The 15,527-nt window shown below is 36.9% G+C and overlaps 1 protein-coding gene across 8 annotated transcripts in view; it reads left to right on the top strand.

Annotated features, from left to right (window-relative positions):
- PATJ (PATJ crumbs cell polarity complex component) overlaps positions 1-15,527 on the top strand; it is a 299,829-nt gene that overhangs the window by 40,188 nt on the left and 244,114 nt on the right. For all 8 annotated transcript variants that reach the window (XM_019731220.2, XM_074334813.1, XM_074334815.1 and 5 more), the window contains 3 exons: positions 390-536; positions 3,582-3,658; positions 5,674-5,730. In XM_019731220.2, coding sequence (XP_019586779.2) covers positions 390-536; positions 3,582-3,658; positions 5,674-5,730 — 281 coding nt within the window. The remainder of the gene's footprint in view (positions 1-389; positions 537-3,581; positions 3,659-5,673; positions 5,731-15,527) is intronic.

Below are 15,527 nucleotides of genomic sequence, written 5' to 3' on the forward strand. Positions count from 1 at the left end.
TGTTGTGCCAGAGCCTAGGAGAGCCCACAGCAACCAGTTTATTCTGCATGTCTCACTCTACCCAGCACGGCAGCAAGAGCATTAAGGCCCTAGTGCTCTTTTCCTTTTCCAAGGTTACATTGAAAAGCATGTACCACTTTGTCATCTACTTTACCTGGTTTTCTCTTCCCACTGCCTAGTTCCTTATTCTTTTCAGTACTACCGACAAATTTATTTTTTAAGGAATTGATTGGTTATATACACACGGGATTTTAAATAAAGGAATCATATATGACGATTGCTTGAGATGTTTGTCATGAGGTTGTGAAACAGAAGCACAGGAGTGGAGGAAGCTTGCTTTAATATGGTCTTTAGCTGCTAATGATTCAAGTTAACAATTTTTATTTTAGGAACTGGTGTAGAACCCCCGAAAACACCGGCCCTCTTTCTAACTGGAGCAGTGAAAACAGAAACTAATTTGGATGGTGAAGATAAGGCAACTGAAGATAGAAGGGATGATCTAAAAAATGACAACATACAAGCCTTAGAAAAACTGGGTAGGCACAAAGCATTCAATTCAAAACAGTCAAAGTAATTTGACTTTCTCACTTGTTAACCGTTTTTTTCTTTACAGTTAATATAATGTGAGAAGTTTTAGAGGCATGAGGGTATTCTTAATATCAACATCTTAACACTTGTGGCAGTTGGGGATCTTTGTACTAATTTTGAATGCCTTTTTATTAATGTTACGACTTTTTTTTTCAATCTTGTCAGCATTTTTAATTACTGCATACTTTAGCTTGTATATTATTGATATAGCTATAGCTATATAGCTTATGTGCATACATGTAACAGTATTTCATTTCACCATAAAAATTAATAATGTATACTGTTTTAAATATTTCATCAAATCCCTGGGTAGCTATATACTTATCCTTTACTTTTTAATTGATGTGCAGCTTGGTTTTTTCACTTTGCACTTGGATACCTCAGCTACTATAGTTGACTGTTCTGCCAGCATACTGAGTAACAGTGTCATGCTGCACAGAGGTGCTCAGGAGCGCCTTGCCAGTTGAATGAAATGGAATACTTAACACCATTCGTGTTCCAGAGAAATTTTGGCTTTTGGCTTGGATTATCTTCTCTCGGGAAAGAATGGCCTAAAGGAAGGAGAAACCCCTCGTTCCAGTTAAAAACTTTCCTATAATTTGGAAATATACCTTGTTCTTTTTGACCTAAGTAGATTGCAGTTAGTCTTTGCTGTTTAAATTCAAGGGAACCCAGGTATACTTTCAGTGAACTATCAGGTGGAAATCAAATACATTCTGAAGTTAGAAATATTTTTAGAAATATTTTATCTTCTCTTTTTGGATCAACCTCACTACATTTTTCTTCATGAGTATGTATAACTTTAACTTGAGAGTAAGACAAAAATATTCTAACAGCTATGAAGTTAGCTCTTTTTTTTTTTTGTGCTATAGGGATGAAAACTTTTTTCCTTCTTCCCTTCTAGGTTTTTTAGCTGGCCTAATAATTAAATTGATATAACACAGATTAACAGGGGGAAATTTTGTGAGGCAAACGTGATAACAGTTGGAAATTTTGTATGTGTGGAAGCCCCATAAAAATATGAGAGCCAAGGACAAATCGGGCAGTTGAGGCTTATTTGCCATTCTGAGCTAAGGAATGGGATAGGGGCCTGGGGCTTCAAAGGGGAGGAGGGTAAGTCACAGGACCATAAGAGGGGCAGATGTTTGGTAATGAGAAGTTTGTCTTGCCATGCAAAGAGGTCTTTCAGATAAAAGAAAGTTCTCTCTGGTAACAGCTCTCCTGGGCCAGGCTCCCTATCTAAAATCTTTTAGGTAGTTAAGGGAGAGGTAAAAGTTTTTCCCGAGTCTGTTGGGTCTTGGTTACCTTCAGCTGAAAATAATCTACATCTCAAGGTGGCATATTTTGGGATGGTATATTCTGTTCCCCTTCGTTGCCATTGGAATAATTATTTCATATCATCGTACTATGCATGTTTTGATCATTTTGTATAGTCCAGGACTTATTGAGCTGCTGAAATAAGTTAATCTCTTTCCTCTGGAACTTAGGCCTTTGGATTGTACTTTGAAACTCATGACTGTGCTTTGATTGTATGATTAAGAGGCAAAATATAGGGAAAAGAATTGAGGGTGACGTGTCAACATTATTTTATACATGTGTATGAAATAAATATTTAAATACTATGTTTTTAAGCTTACAATTCAACCAGTACTTTGCAAATTTTGTTCAAATTAGCTTACCAGATAAGAAAATGCTATCTAGAATAAATTTAATAGGCAAGATGGTAAAACTCTTAACGTGATTTCTTATGGAAATGTTAACAGGAGTAGCCATAAAGGTGCAGAGCTCACATGAATGATATTTTGCTTTTAACAGGATCTTTGGTTAGTTATCCCTGAAATGTAATCTAGCACATAGTTATTTCGTGGCTATTTCTTTGTAAATCTAGTCATTAAATTCTTTAGTTTCCTTAGTCAGTCTCTGATTTCTGAGGTTAGCCTGTTTTATTTAATTATTATGTAATTAAGTTTTATGTATTAAATTATAATGCATTAATTAAGTTATGTATTATGTAATTAAGCATCCAAGAAGAGCTGACCATGCTGAACGCTGAAAGAGCTGATATTGCAAGTTATGTTTGATTTTTAGACAGATGGTTATGGCAGTTGTGATAAGTGTTCTGTGACTTGTCCAGTCATGTGACAAAATTGAAAATTTTTCTTCAACTTCAAGAAAAAAGGTGGAGGTTTGGTTAGTTTCTGCTACAACTATAGATATAAGTTGAAATAATAGTTTCAGTACTTTGACTTTTGCCTAGTAAGCATTATTCAGACTACCAACTGTATACTAAGTTTCTGGCTGAGAGCATATGGAGGACAGGCGGGACACTTAAAATCTGTCTTAGCTCTTTAAAATTATCCTACCTGTGCAAAAAAGACAATATTACTGTCAAGTAAGAAAATCATAAATATATAATAATGAAGTAGACACAAAAGACCAAAGTAAAATCAAAGTTCCTGTTGTATTAAAGCTCATGCACCCACTGGCTGAATTAAACCAGACGTGCCTTTATACTCGCCCAGGTGAAAAGTCTGAATGGATTGTGTTAATATGCCTAGTTGACAGTAAAGAAAATTTTTACTTTTCCTATGGGTGGATGTAAGGTACTACTTTGAAGTGATTAATATTTAAATTAAATCCCTGTTTGTCCTAACATATTATAAAGCCAGATTCATTTTACTTGTAAACTACAGGAAGTTTACATATAAACCATATGTAATTTCAAATTTCATTTATGACTCATCATTTCCTCTTCTCTTTTCAATATCTCTTAACAACAAAAGCTCCTTCATAATTTGGTCACAGCCGGTCTTTACATTTTACATTAGTCTTGTAAGTCACCTGTGATTTACTTTACCTAGCAGACTTCAGTTAATGCATTTTCCTTTTTATTTATTTCCCTTTTACTTACTGAAACTGCTGTTATTGAAGAATTTAGTAGTTAAGTGTGTTTGGCTCACAGTAGCTTCAACATTCTTTTTTATTTAATCCAGAAAGAGCCCCTGACTCTCCAGAAAATGAGCTGAAATCCAGATGGGAGAAGCTCTTGGGCCCTGACTATGAAGTAATGGTATGTTAAAATCTTTGAATAAAAAACACTCATGTCTCATTTCATGTCAAGCCCTTAACTCCACAATTTAAAGAAGTGGGAGAGTCAAAGAGTAGTCAATCTGCCTTTATTTTCCCCCTCTGCTTTTCTTTCCTATTAAATCAATCAATTTTTTAAAAGCATTTAAGCTATAAGAACAATTAAGGACTGCACACGCGTTTCAGTTACAATTAGCAGACACTCAGTTCATGCTGAAACTATTTTAGTCGACAATAGGCAGAAAAATGTTAGGAGAGAGAGAGCTTGCTTTTTAAATTTATAACCTGTATCAGCTGCTTAAAATTGCTGGCATTTTTATGATTGTTTTTATGATCTGTTTGTTTTATTGTACACTGAAAGGGCTGTGGATATTAGTCCTATGTTTCACAAAGAATCTTACAGTTTTATGAGAAAAATGAAAGAATGATTATCAAATATATTTGGTAGAACAGGAAGTAATTTAGGTTAGGTATAAGTTTATGGTGCCAGTGGTCCATTAGACTTCCTTTCACCTGTTATTAGATTCATTGAGTAAGGGATTGATTACATTTCCCCATATGAATCCGCATGAAAGCAGAAAGCTGTGTTTAGAAAAGCCTCTATAGTGTTCACTAAATGCGTTTGTAATAAAATATTCTATTAAATTTCTATTGTCATTCACATTTTCTTACACATGTTTATCATTAGTACTTGACTGGTTGGAGGTTTTTTTCTCATCTTGGTTCAGAATGTACAGCCACCATCGATTGTGAGCAATTTTCCAGTGTCCTTAAGATGAGTCAAAACATGTCATACTTTTTCTCTTCTTGCTAATTTTGTACCTGCATGTCAGTCCATATGAACTACTGCTTCTTTACTTCATAGATTTTGAATGCCGTTTTGTCATTAGGCTATCACCTAGCAAATGAATTATTCTATCCTTAATGGTTTGATACTCAAAGTAATTTGGTGTATCAGTATTTATAAATGGCCAGTTTTGTGATGGGCTCTTATTTGTTAAAATTTTATCCTCCTTATAACTACCCTTCCAAATTTCACTGATCACATGGAGAAGTATTAACCAGGGCTAGAAAGAGGGGACAGAATCTGAAGTAGGAAATTTAAGGTGGCACCTTTTTCATTATGAGTTGTAACTTGTTCTGAGGGAAAGGAGCAGAAAGGAGAAGACAGGCAAGGTGCATGAATGCCTGCATGTATGTACTCCAAAGTTTCTTATTTATGTCCTTCCAGAATCTACTTCTCTGCAGTGCAATACTTTTAAAAGCTTTAGTTGGATCATTGTTTAACTTATCTCCTCCGTCCAGATGCGCCATATTTTATTAACAACTTACAGATGTAAATCATCAGTAAAGTATTTTGCTTGCAAGCCATCCACTCCTGTGAATGTCTACCACTGAAACGTAGACTAGTTTTAGGCCAGGATTAAACGCTTCAAGGGTTCCATGAGCTTCCCACCAGTCCAGACCTTTCTGTCTATGTCTTTGCCAGCTATTTCTCCTAGGGAAATGGTTTGAGATTGTTGGGGAAAGTCAGACGCTTCAGTTTTTCCACACTTGTCTGACTTTACTGACCTTGAAAACTTTGTTTCAAGTCTTGAATTTGAAAGTAAAAAGGACCAAACTCTTGGTTTTGTCAAAAATAAAAATTTTATGGATTCAATATAATGGAGGACTGTATTAAAATTTTAGGGATCATGGATTTTTAAAAAATAGAATATGTATTTGCCCATCACCTTCTGGTTCAAATTTTGAATAATTTAGGGAAAAAGGTTGCTGTGGAAAACAATAACTATAAAAAGGCAAATATTCTGTGAAATTTTACATTATATGTTATACTTATAGAGTTCAAAAATAATAGAAAAGAGATTAGAATGCAGGTCAGATGCATTCTGTCAGATGTAACATAGATTTTACAGATTTTTTTCAGGAAACCCAGGAAGAAATAAAGTTATGCTTTTACAAATATTGGAAACATTTTTTTTTTTCTTGTAAATTTAGGTTGTTACTTTGGACACACAGATTGCAGATGATGCTGAGTTACAGAAATATTCAAAGGTGAGCATTATTTTTAAAAATATTAACCAGTGTTTTTTTTTGTTGTTGTTGGAAGAACTTTCTCTAAGTTCTTGTTGAAGAAACTAAATTGGTGCTGTAAACTAAAGTTTCCAGAATTTAGTCTTAGCTGTTTTCTTGAAATGTGGTGAGTTCTCACTTACGAAAGGTGATGGTTAGATACGCCTGGGAAGAACTTGGGGTCCCTGTACCACCTCCCAGAAGCTAACACTCAGGTTTGACTCCTTTGCTCACCATGAAGGTAGTACACAGAGTAACATTGTGCAAAGTGTGTGTTAGCTTTTCAGATATTATAAGAAGGCCTTTTAAAATGTTTCCTAAAAATCAAGACCACAAATACAGACTTTAAAAAATCCTTCAGGTCCAGATGGTTAAGGACAGAAAAGTGGTTTATCTTTCGAGTATAGGCAATGTTTTTTTCTTGAACTTAAAAAATTTATAGTGAGAGCTTTATTTCTAATGGCAAAATGCCAGAAGGTAACTTTTATAGCTTTTCCCAACATTTTTAGTGTCCTCTCACTACAAATTAATTTTATAGTTCTTATTCTGGATAATCAAAAGCCAGGGTAATTGAAATGTAGAGAAGGCTTCTACATGTCTTTCTCGACAAATGATGAGAAAGGTAAAGTTTCCTTGTCAGAATAGTTTCAAAAATTATCCTATAATGCTGTATGGGGTATATGAGCTTAAACTCTGCTGTCACATGTGTGTTACGAGCTGTTTAGTCCTCAACAGCCCAGCTTAGTTCCTGTAGATTCATGCCTATGGCTTCTAATATGGAGGCAGTCCATCTCATATTTGTTTTTCCTCTTTTCCTGCTGCTTCTGTTTCTCCCAGCATTATTGTTTTTTTCCAAAGAACCCTTCCTTCTCATGATGTCCCTGAAGTAGGACAGCTTCAGTTTTTTTCATTTTTTCCTCAAGTGATATTTTGGATTTATGCTCGACCCATTTGTTCATCTTTCTGGTGGCCCAGGGTATCCTAGAGCTCTCCTTTAACGCCATATTTCAAATGGATCAATTTTTTTCCTATCAGCCTTCTTCATTGAGCAACTTTCGCATCAATACATGGTAATTGGGAGTATGAAGGAGTAGATGATCTTTGCCTTAGTCTCTAATGACACATCTTTTTGCTCTTGGTGAGCTTTCCTAATTATTCAACATTCATGTACTTCAGGAAGTGATCACCAGGTAAATCCAGCAACCATCTGACACCATACGATGCTATCACAATATTATTGACTATATTCCCTATGCTGTATATTATATCCCTAGGACTTATTTGTGTTATACCTGGAAATTTGAACCTCTTCTTCCCCTTCCCCTTTCTCCATCCCTTTTTAATTTGTCAATTCCAGTTGACATTCAGTATTATTTTATATTAATTTCAGGTGTACAGCATAATAGACATTTATATAATTTAAGAAGTGATCCCCCTGAGTAGTATAGTACCCATCTGATACTATACATAGTTATTATCATATTATTGCTGAGTCCTTGTTTTAGTTTTCATAGTTTTCTATTCTAAAATTTCTGTTTTATTCCTTTTTAGATTATAATTCTTTTGGTGGAATTCTCAATTGAAAAAAAAAACATCTCTACCTGCCATCTTTTTCTCTATTTCTTGAACATATTAATCATAGCTTATAAGGACTTTAAATAATTAATTCCATGACCTGTATCAACTTTAGATTGTTTCTACCATTTGATGTTTTCTCTGATTATAGTTATTTGATTGTATCTCTCATCATACCATAATTTGAATGAATGCCAGACATTTTGTATACCAACTACAAAAGGCTTTGGGAGATGTTATCTCTGTCCAATAAGAAGATAGAGTGTGTGCATGCGTGCGTATGTGTTTGTGTGTGTGTGTGGCGGGGGCGGGAGTTCAGGATGGGAATGGTAATTGTCTCTGAGACAAGGCAAAGGTACAGTTCTGATAAGGTTCAGACTATCTCTGCTTTTCCTTTGCTCCAAAGACATAGCCTTCCAGGTTATTCCACATGAGTCTGAGTGTATTTACCAGTTGGTTTCCTCTTCCTTTTGGGACCAGAATGCCATTTCTACTGCTCAGTATTTTGGGGCTGCTGAAATCTTTGCTTTGTTCTTCAGAGGTTTCCTGATTAGCTTTTTAGCCTCCCTCTCCACATAATGTTAGAACTCAAGAGAAGTCCTTGGTGGAGAACATGCCATAGCTCTGGCTCAGTGTATCATGCAGTTCAGCTTTAGTTATCTGTCCTCTCACGTTCAAAGCTGTAAGACCCTGTATAGTAAGTAAAAAAGGGTAATAACCACATTTTGTGTAAGTCTTAAAGAATGTCATTGTCTTTCTCCAGGCAGAAGATGTTCTCTCTCACATTTATTCCCTAGTTCCTTGCCACCAGTCTCACTAACTTTACAGATCAACTTCTATGCTACACACATACACACACATACACCGTAACCCTAGTATAATGGTGTGCAAAGGCTTTGAGTTGAACAAACTTTTAGAACCACCTTATAGAAACTCACCAGTATATTCCACTGTGCATTCATTCATCATTCATTCACTCATCAAAAAATTTTTTAATATTTAGTCTATGCTAGGACCTTTATTGGATGCTGGGGTTTCAGAAGAGAACCAGCAGAAAACAATCCCTGCCCTGTAGAACTTATATTTTAGTGGGAGGAGATAGAATAAGTAAGTTGCATAGTGTGAGTGAATACTATATGTTATGCAGAATATGAAGGTAGGGAAGATGGATAAGGCATTCAAGAGAGTGTGAGTTTGCAATTCTAGATGGGTTGACCAGGAATGGCCTCATTAAGAAGGTGACATTTGGGAAAACACTTTAGGAGGTGAAATAGTAGCCGAAATTTTCTTCTGCATAGTATGAACAATACTACCTATGTCATAGGTGGTTAAATATAAATATATTTACTAGATGTCTTAATATAGGCTCAGTGCCAATACATTAGAATTGTTCACTATATGGTAGTTTAGTTTCCCAGTTGTGTGCTTCATGTATTTTTAGACTCTGACCTTCAAAGGCTCCTTTTTAAAAGTTATTTTTATAAGTTATTATGAAACATTTAATTATTTAATTGAAATTTAGTTGTGGCAAAAAGTGTTTTTTTTATTTTTTATTTCTTGCATTGGATGAAAAAGAGTAACCCGTAATTGCATCTTCTCCTTTCATATTTAGTTGTTACCTGTATATGTTTGCATATTTGTAGTTGGTATACCTATCCTTTTGTGTAATATATGTTTGAGAGAAGGGAGGTATACTTTTTCCACATACCATTATCATGCTTATTTACTTTTCCCCATTGATTTCTTAATTATTACTGTACACAGATTATTTCTTTATTTTGATTAATTAAAAAAAATTTAAATCCCCTTAAAATTGGAAGTTAGTTAACTCAGTTGCTTCTCATTTCTCCCTACAATAATTGAAGGAGACTAACCTATCCAAACCCATTTCACAGATGAGGATACTAAAGTTTGCCTCAAATTAGACAGCTAGATAGCAGAGGCAAGTTGCAGCTCAGAGTGCATTTATTCATTTCTGAAATAGTTACTGAGCTGCTAGTCTCTGCCACACGCTGTGCTACCACCTAGAGGAAGCAAAATGGAAAACGTAGTCTCCCAGAGCTTAGATTCTGGGCTTGGGGAGGGGCATGATGATAAACAAATAAAAAATAACTTGATGAGATAGTTGTAGGTTGTAAGAAGTGATGTAAAGGAACACATAGGGTGATGAGAGCACAACTGGGTGCCCATTTTAGAGAGAGAGCCATGAAGAGCCTTCTGAACTCAGGCTTGAAGGCTAAGAGTGTGGTGAGCTGGGAAATAGGTGAGCGGCAGGTACAGCAGCCTCACGGGGGTGGAGCGGGCTGGCATGCGGGAGGAATGGAAGTCTAGGTCAAACTAAGTGACGAGTAGAACGTTGTTAAATGAGGCGTGTGAGGAAGACCAGATAGTAGAGGGCCTTGAGATGCACAGTGGTGAGCCTGGCCTTTATTTTGAGTGCCAGGAAACACCAGTGGAAGGATTTAAGCAGGGTCACGATCTGAGACCGACGCTGTAGGTTTTTCCTCTGTCCCCTCCCCTTTCTGATGAGGAAAATCATGTTTCCTGGCTGTCACTGATGTTCCTAAGGGTCTGTCTTTAGATGGTTACTCTGGTTTACCACCTCATAGCCACCACTTTTGAAGGGACTATGATTCAAGAAGCATCTTCATATCTTATGGGCCATTGTTAATAAATACAGTTTCTTTGGAGGTGGATGGAATTGTGGGGGGAAGGGAGATGAAAGTCATTTACAGTTGCTTGAGCATTAGCTGCACTGCTTCTAGGAAGCTGTTAATCATGACACAAGAATAGTTTTCCCGCATCTGGGGAGACTTGCCCTTTTAGGGACGGCTTTCTTGGCAAGTGTTTACTAGTAAGATAATCACAGCGCTGTGAGGGAGAAGCATTAAGCTCATTCCAGTGACCTTTCGCTGGCCATTAGTTGTAACAGGAGTGAGCATTAGTAATATCTTTGGTGTGGGAAACAAAAATACCAGGTCCTGTTCTCTGGTTTGAAAAGACAGACTGACACATTTCACTTTATTTCCTTCCTAAATTGTACTCTCTGAACCAGAGGGCATTAAAATGTGAGTTTCCTCTCACTCTATATGAGCAAATACAATTTTTAAGGCAGTGGGATATACTGGGCCCTCTCACAGCTGCAGTGAGTGTTACCACTTGGTTACCAGGGTCAGTTCTTTGCTTTAAATACATTTTCTCTTATATTTCTCACAATTGCCCTATTCAATAGGTCAGCAGCTCTTGCTTCTTTCCCATTTCTAATATGTGGAAACTGAGGGTTAGACACGTAAAGTGACTTTCCTAAGATCATATGCAGCTAGTAAGTAGCAAAATCAGGAAGCAAATTAAGAGTTATCTGGCTTCTAAGTCTGTATCATTCTGTATTCCTTTTTCTTTTGAATAGGTAACATATGGACGAGACAAAATTTAAAAGTTATGGAAGTACGCACTGCAAAAAATGTTTCTCTCCCATCCCAGTCCTCTTGTTCTCTTCCTCAGAGAAAACCAACCACTGTTACCAGTTCTCAACATACAGTTGTATTCTTTGCTAGTCTCTTTTTGAGTGGAGAACAGAAGACACAGAATCAAATTATTGTAGAAACAGCGGTTATCGACTAGGACAGGTGGCCTAAGAGAAACATCAGAGAAGCTTTTTAAACATTTACAGGCCCTGTTTTGTTCCTCTTGACCGATATTGTGATTCTGGAGGTTTGATGTAGGTCCCTAAAGGAAATTTTGATCCCTTCGTTGCTTCACTCCCTTGAGAATTATTGCTCAGGTATTGCTAAAATGCCTTATGTGTATTCAGGGAGGAGGTGTCCCTTCCTCAAGACAGATGAAGGAGGTTTCTTGGGAGGATCGCATTTGAACTATACTGTGAAAAATAGGTTTGGTGAAATAACAGTGGATATTCCAGGTGGAAGAAATACCATGAGCAAAGACAGAGAAAGAATCATAAGTGCAAAGTGTTAGATCAGGTGTCAAAAGCACAAATACCACATGGGCCAGACAGGTAACGTAAATTATATCTAAAATAAATGGCAACTGATGCTTGACCTTGGTGTTAGGTAACTGAAGAGAACCTTCAATATATTTCTGTACAACAGAACACATAGTATGTATTTTTTGAACATTCAGAATTAAAATTTTAGATAGGTGGTAAAGACTAATATAAATCAAACTCTAATGGACTGATTGATTGATGATTGTCTTGCATAACTCTGAGTGAACACACCTAACTTTGGAGGCCATTATGCTGTCTTTCAACCTTCGTTTAAAAGTTGTAGCCTCATTCTTAGAAAGTTTGCTTCTTACTTGTGGTAAATTTAGTAACTCTTCCCCTCTAATCTTTAAACATAAATGGCTATTTAATATCGTGTGTGTGTGTGTGTGTGTGTGTGTGTGTGTGTGTGATAAGAACCAATCATGGGGTTCTTTCAATTCTATTTTATTTCGAATTCAACATTTTTGGAAGCATTCTCCCCCATCCCACTGACATATCTATTCCTTTCCAGAAGTTTTTGTCCCCCCCTGAAACAATATCATTTATATTCCCACTTGAGCATTTCGATGTCTTGTTTTAGGGTCCTAACAGTAGAGGTTTTTGGAAATAAATGAGTTGCAGTTTGTTTCATGACAGGTCTCTCCACTCATGGGTTGTAGGCCTCTAGGTTTCTTGATCTCATTTGATCTTTATCGTTTCCGCACTGACGGTAAATCACACTATAGTCACACTTTTCTTGGATACATTTCCTTGCATCTTTTAGTTGTCATATCAGGATCATGACAATTCTGCTACTCATTAGCTTTGTCAATTTAAATAGGACCCTTTGCAAAATGCATTGAATAAACATCAAAAAGCTTCATATGCAATTTGTGTGAAGATATCACTCATCTGTCTATTGTATTCACTCCTGTCATTTTAGCATTTTCTGGTCTCTAAGAACTCAGAATACCGTGGGGGTGGAGAACTGAAAGAGACAGATGAAATGGTTGATTTGTTGCTAAGTGCAACTGGGACAGTCTTGCTCCTGTGGAAAAGACTGCCACTATGTAACACGAAGTCTTAGAAACCCAACTGTACTCGGATTGAGATTCAGAGCTAATGTTAGGTAGGCCTCATTCACCTGGACAGATTTCGTAAACATCATTTCTGGTTTATTTGTGCAGGTGATTAAAGATGGAACATGTGTATTTTGTTCGTGGTTTAAGTTTCTAGGGAGCGTGTGATGTTTATAGGTATCTGGGGGAATAGCCCAGAAGGGCAGAGCCCTGTATCTGTAGGGCAAGGGATTCCGTGGATGAGCCTCGCTGCTCCTAAGTGTGCCAACCTGTTATTGATGTCCGCTGTTCATGGATATGGGGAATGGGGTCAACCATGTGAATAGAGCAGGACTGATAAGGGGCTGGAATGGGAGATTAGAATCAGTTCCCTCCTTAATCCTTTTCATTTTCATGGTGGGGGCACATTATTATATAAATAGCAAAGATCTCTCTGTGTGTACAGCGATGTCTTTGTTTTAATTTGGGCACTTAACTTCTATGCAGAAATGGCTGCCACCATCTACTCAGTGGCTCAAACCAAAAATTTAGCAATTCATCTTTTTTACTCACCTCCCACAAGCAATCTCCCAGTACTGCTTTGTAGGGCTGACTCTTTCTTATCCTTCAAGTCTCACCTTAAATGTGTCCCCATCTCTGTGAAATCTGCTCTGACCAGCTTTCCGAAATGGCCTCAACGGGTTGTATCTTGATCCAGATTAGTTCCTTCATAGCGCTTATCACAATTCCTAATTATTTGTTTATTTTTCACTTGTTGCTGGTGAATTATTTGTTTAGTTGTTTGCTTGTATCTGCTTTCTCTCTTGCTTGTTTATTGTCTGTCTCCAAACTAGATGTTAGTTCCATGAAGGTAGAGACTGTTTCTTTCATTCACCCTGTAATTCCAGCTCATAGCTCAAATCCTTGCGCATAGTTTATACCCTTTAAATATACGCTAGATAGCATATTCAAACTAGATCACAGGTTAGTAGTATGCTGGTAAAATCTAGCTCTCCAAAGGAAAAATAAAGTAGTTTCAATTTGTAGCATTTACCAGTATTTGTGGTGTAAATAGTCCCACCGTGGCAGATTTCAAGCTACCAAAATGACATCACTGAATACTGAGTTGGGAAGAGAGTCACAAGAGCACTTCATTGTTGCAGGTTTCTCTGTGGGAGCTGGACTGTTTAATTACCCACCCCAGCTGCATTTAGCGACTAAACAAATCAGTCATTTCATCCGTCTCTCAGTTGTTCACCCGCTCAATGTTCACTAAGTTCTTAAATAACGAATATTTCTACCACACATGTATAATAGAAGTCACTTCAAGAACATAGATAAAATGTGGTCAACATAATTAGGAAGTGATGGACTTTGAGTACTTATTACATTTATTTTTAGTATTATTTAGTTGTAACCTTATATAATTTAATTTTCAATAATGTCTATATTTAACAACTAGCTTGCAGAATTCCTGAAAATCTGCTCTTGCAAGAAGACTTCAACACTCCACTAGAGATGACCTGTGGGTGGACCCACTGACAACTCTGCACTAATGTTTGGCTCATAAACAAACACTAATTTGTAAATTGTCGTGTTGCTGAGAGTTTTTATTTACCTTGTATTACTAACGAAAACAATATTGATGTCTCCTTCTAGCTTGATATCCATGATTTGGTACAATGATTAGACAAGAGAATAAGGTGGCAACAGTGAGAAGTAAAGAAATCACAGAGAGGGAATAAGAGTAAAGACAATCCGAATCTTCCATGTAGAGTGCTAGAACATCTTATTGCCACAGATAGTTGTAGAGCCTACCTACCGGGGCTTGGTGGTCAAGAGCACTTTGAGAAAATTAGCCCAGGGCCAGAAACCCCTCATGCTTATTTTAAGTCATTGCTTGCCACTTCATATTTGTCTGTGTCTTTACTGGGACAGAAATGAGCCCCGGATGGTGTCTGAGTCAAGGCGTGTAGAATTCTGGGGACTCAGAACAGATGACTATGGGAAGGTGACAAGCTCAGAGATCACAGAGAATAGGAAATATGAGGGGGAAAGCCATGTTGTGGATGCATTGCCACCTTCTGTAGGATTTTTTTCTCTTTATCAAGTATACAGTGAGAGGTGGGGCTGGTATTTTCAGGTAAATAGACTATTGATATAGGACATATAACTCATAATTAGTAGCATTTTACCATATTTGATTTTATACAGTCACAATTAGAAATTATTAGCTTCATCTTTGAAAGTCAAGGGAATGGAGTTTGGTGAATGCCTTTGACCTTTACAGCCAACAACACTAAGATACTAATCTCTTTACTTTGATATTGGCTAGCTTCTTAACCCTTGACTTATTTCTTAGCTCATATGAATCCTTTTAAGCCAACAGCATCCATCTTAGGGTGGAGTAATGATTACCTCTCTTATTAGACACCCCAAATGTCTAATGATGCCTCCCCCCAAATCAGAAATTTTTCTCACTTAAGTTGGTGAGATGGAAGAGGACATCTTGAATGAGGTACCATCTTTTATGGATTAGTTCAATTAGCATTTAAAAATTTTTTTTCTTTTAATTTTTCAATTACAATCAAATAACATTTAATGAGCCCATATTTAATGCCTGGTACTGTTCTAGGGTCTGGGGTTATACAGTGAAAAGATATGGTCTCTGCACTCACACAGAGGGAACAATCAAGAAAATGGAAATTTTAAACACAGTGCATTGTGAACTGTGATGGTGGTGTGTACAATGTGGTGTTGGAGCCCAGATGTAGGCAGATAAACTCAGATATCAGGAAGGGCTTTCTGGAAGTGACACTGCTTTGGTGTTAAAGTTGGAATGGAAGTTCTTTAGATAAAAAAGAGGATTTAGGATGTTCTGGGGGATGGGAAGCCGGGCAGAAAAGTGAAACACAGAATACAGACTGGGAACTTTAAGAAGTTTGGCGTGCCTAGAGCTTGGAATTGAAGGCAGGACTTTGTACGTCTGCCTCTCCATTCCCAGGGCATCTAAAAAGAAAAGAGGAGTAAAGACAAGAAGACAAATAACTTCATATTTTATTTGAGGCTAATTTTCCTGTTCTTGTTCTCAGTTCGGATTTTGGTGATCTGATTCAAGGGATGTGAGTTTTCTGTGAAATACTCAATGGAAGATTCACAAC

The sequence above is a fragment of the Rhinolophus sinicus genome, linkage group LG06 (genome assembly GCF_036562045.2).
Source record: "Rhinolophus sinicus isolate RSC01 linkage group LG06, ASM3656204v1, whole genome shotgun sequence".
In the NCBI taxonomy this organism is placed as follows: Eukaryota; Metazoa; Chordata; class Mammalia; order Chiroptera; family Rhinolophidae; genus Rhinolophus; species Rhinolophus sinicus.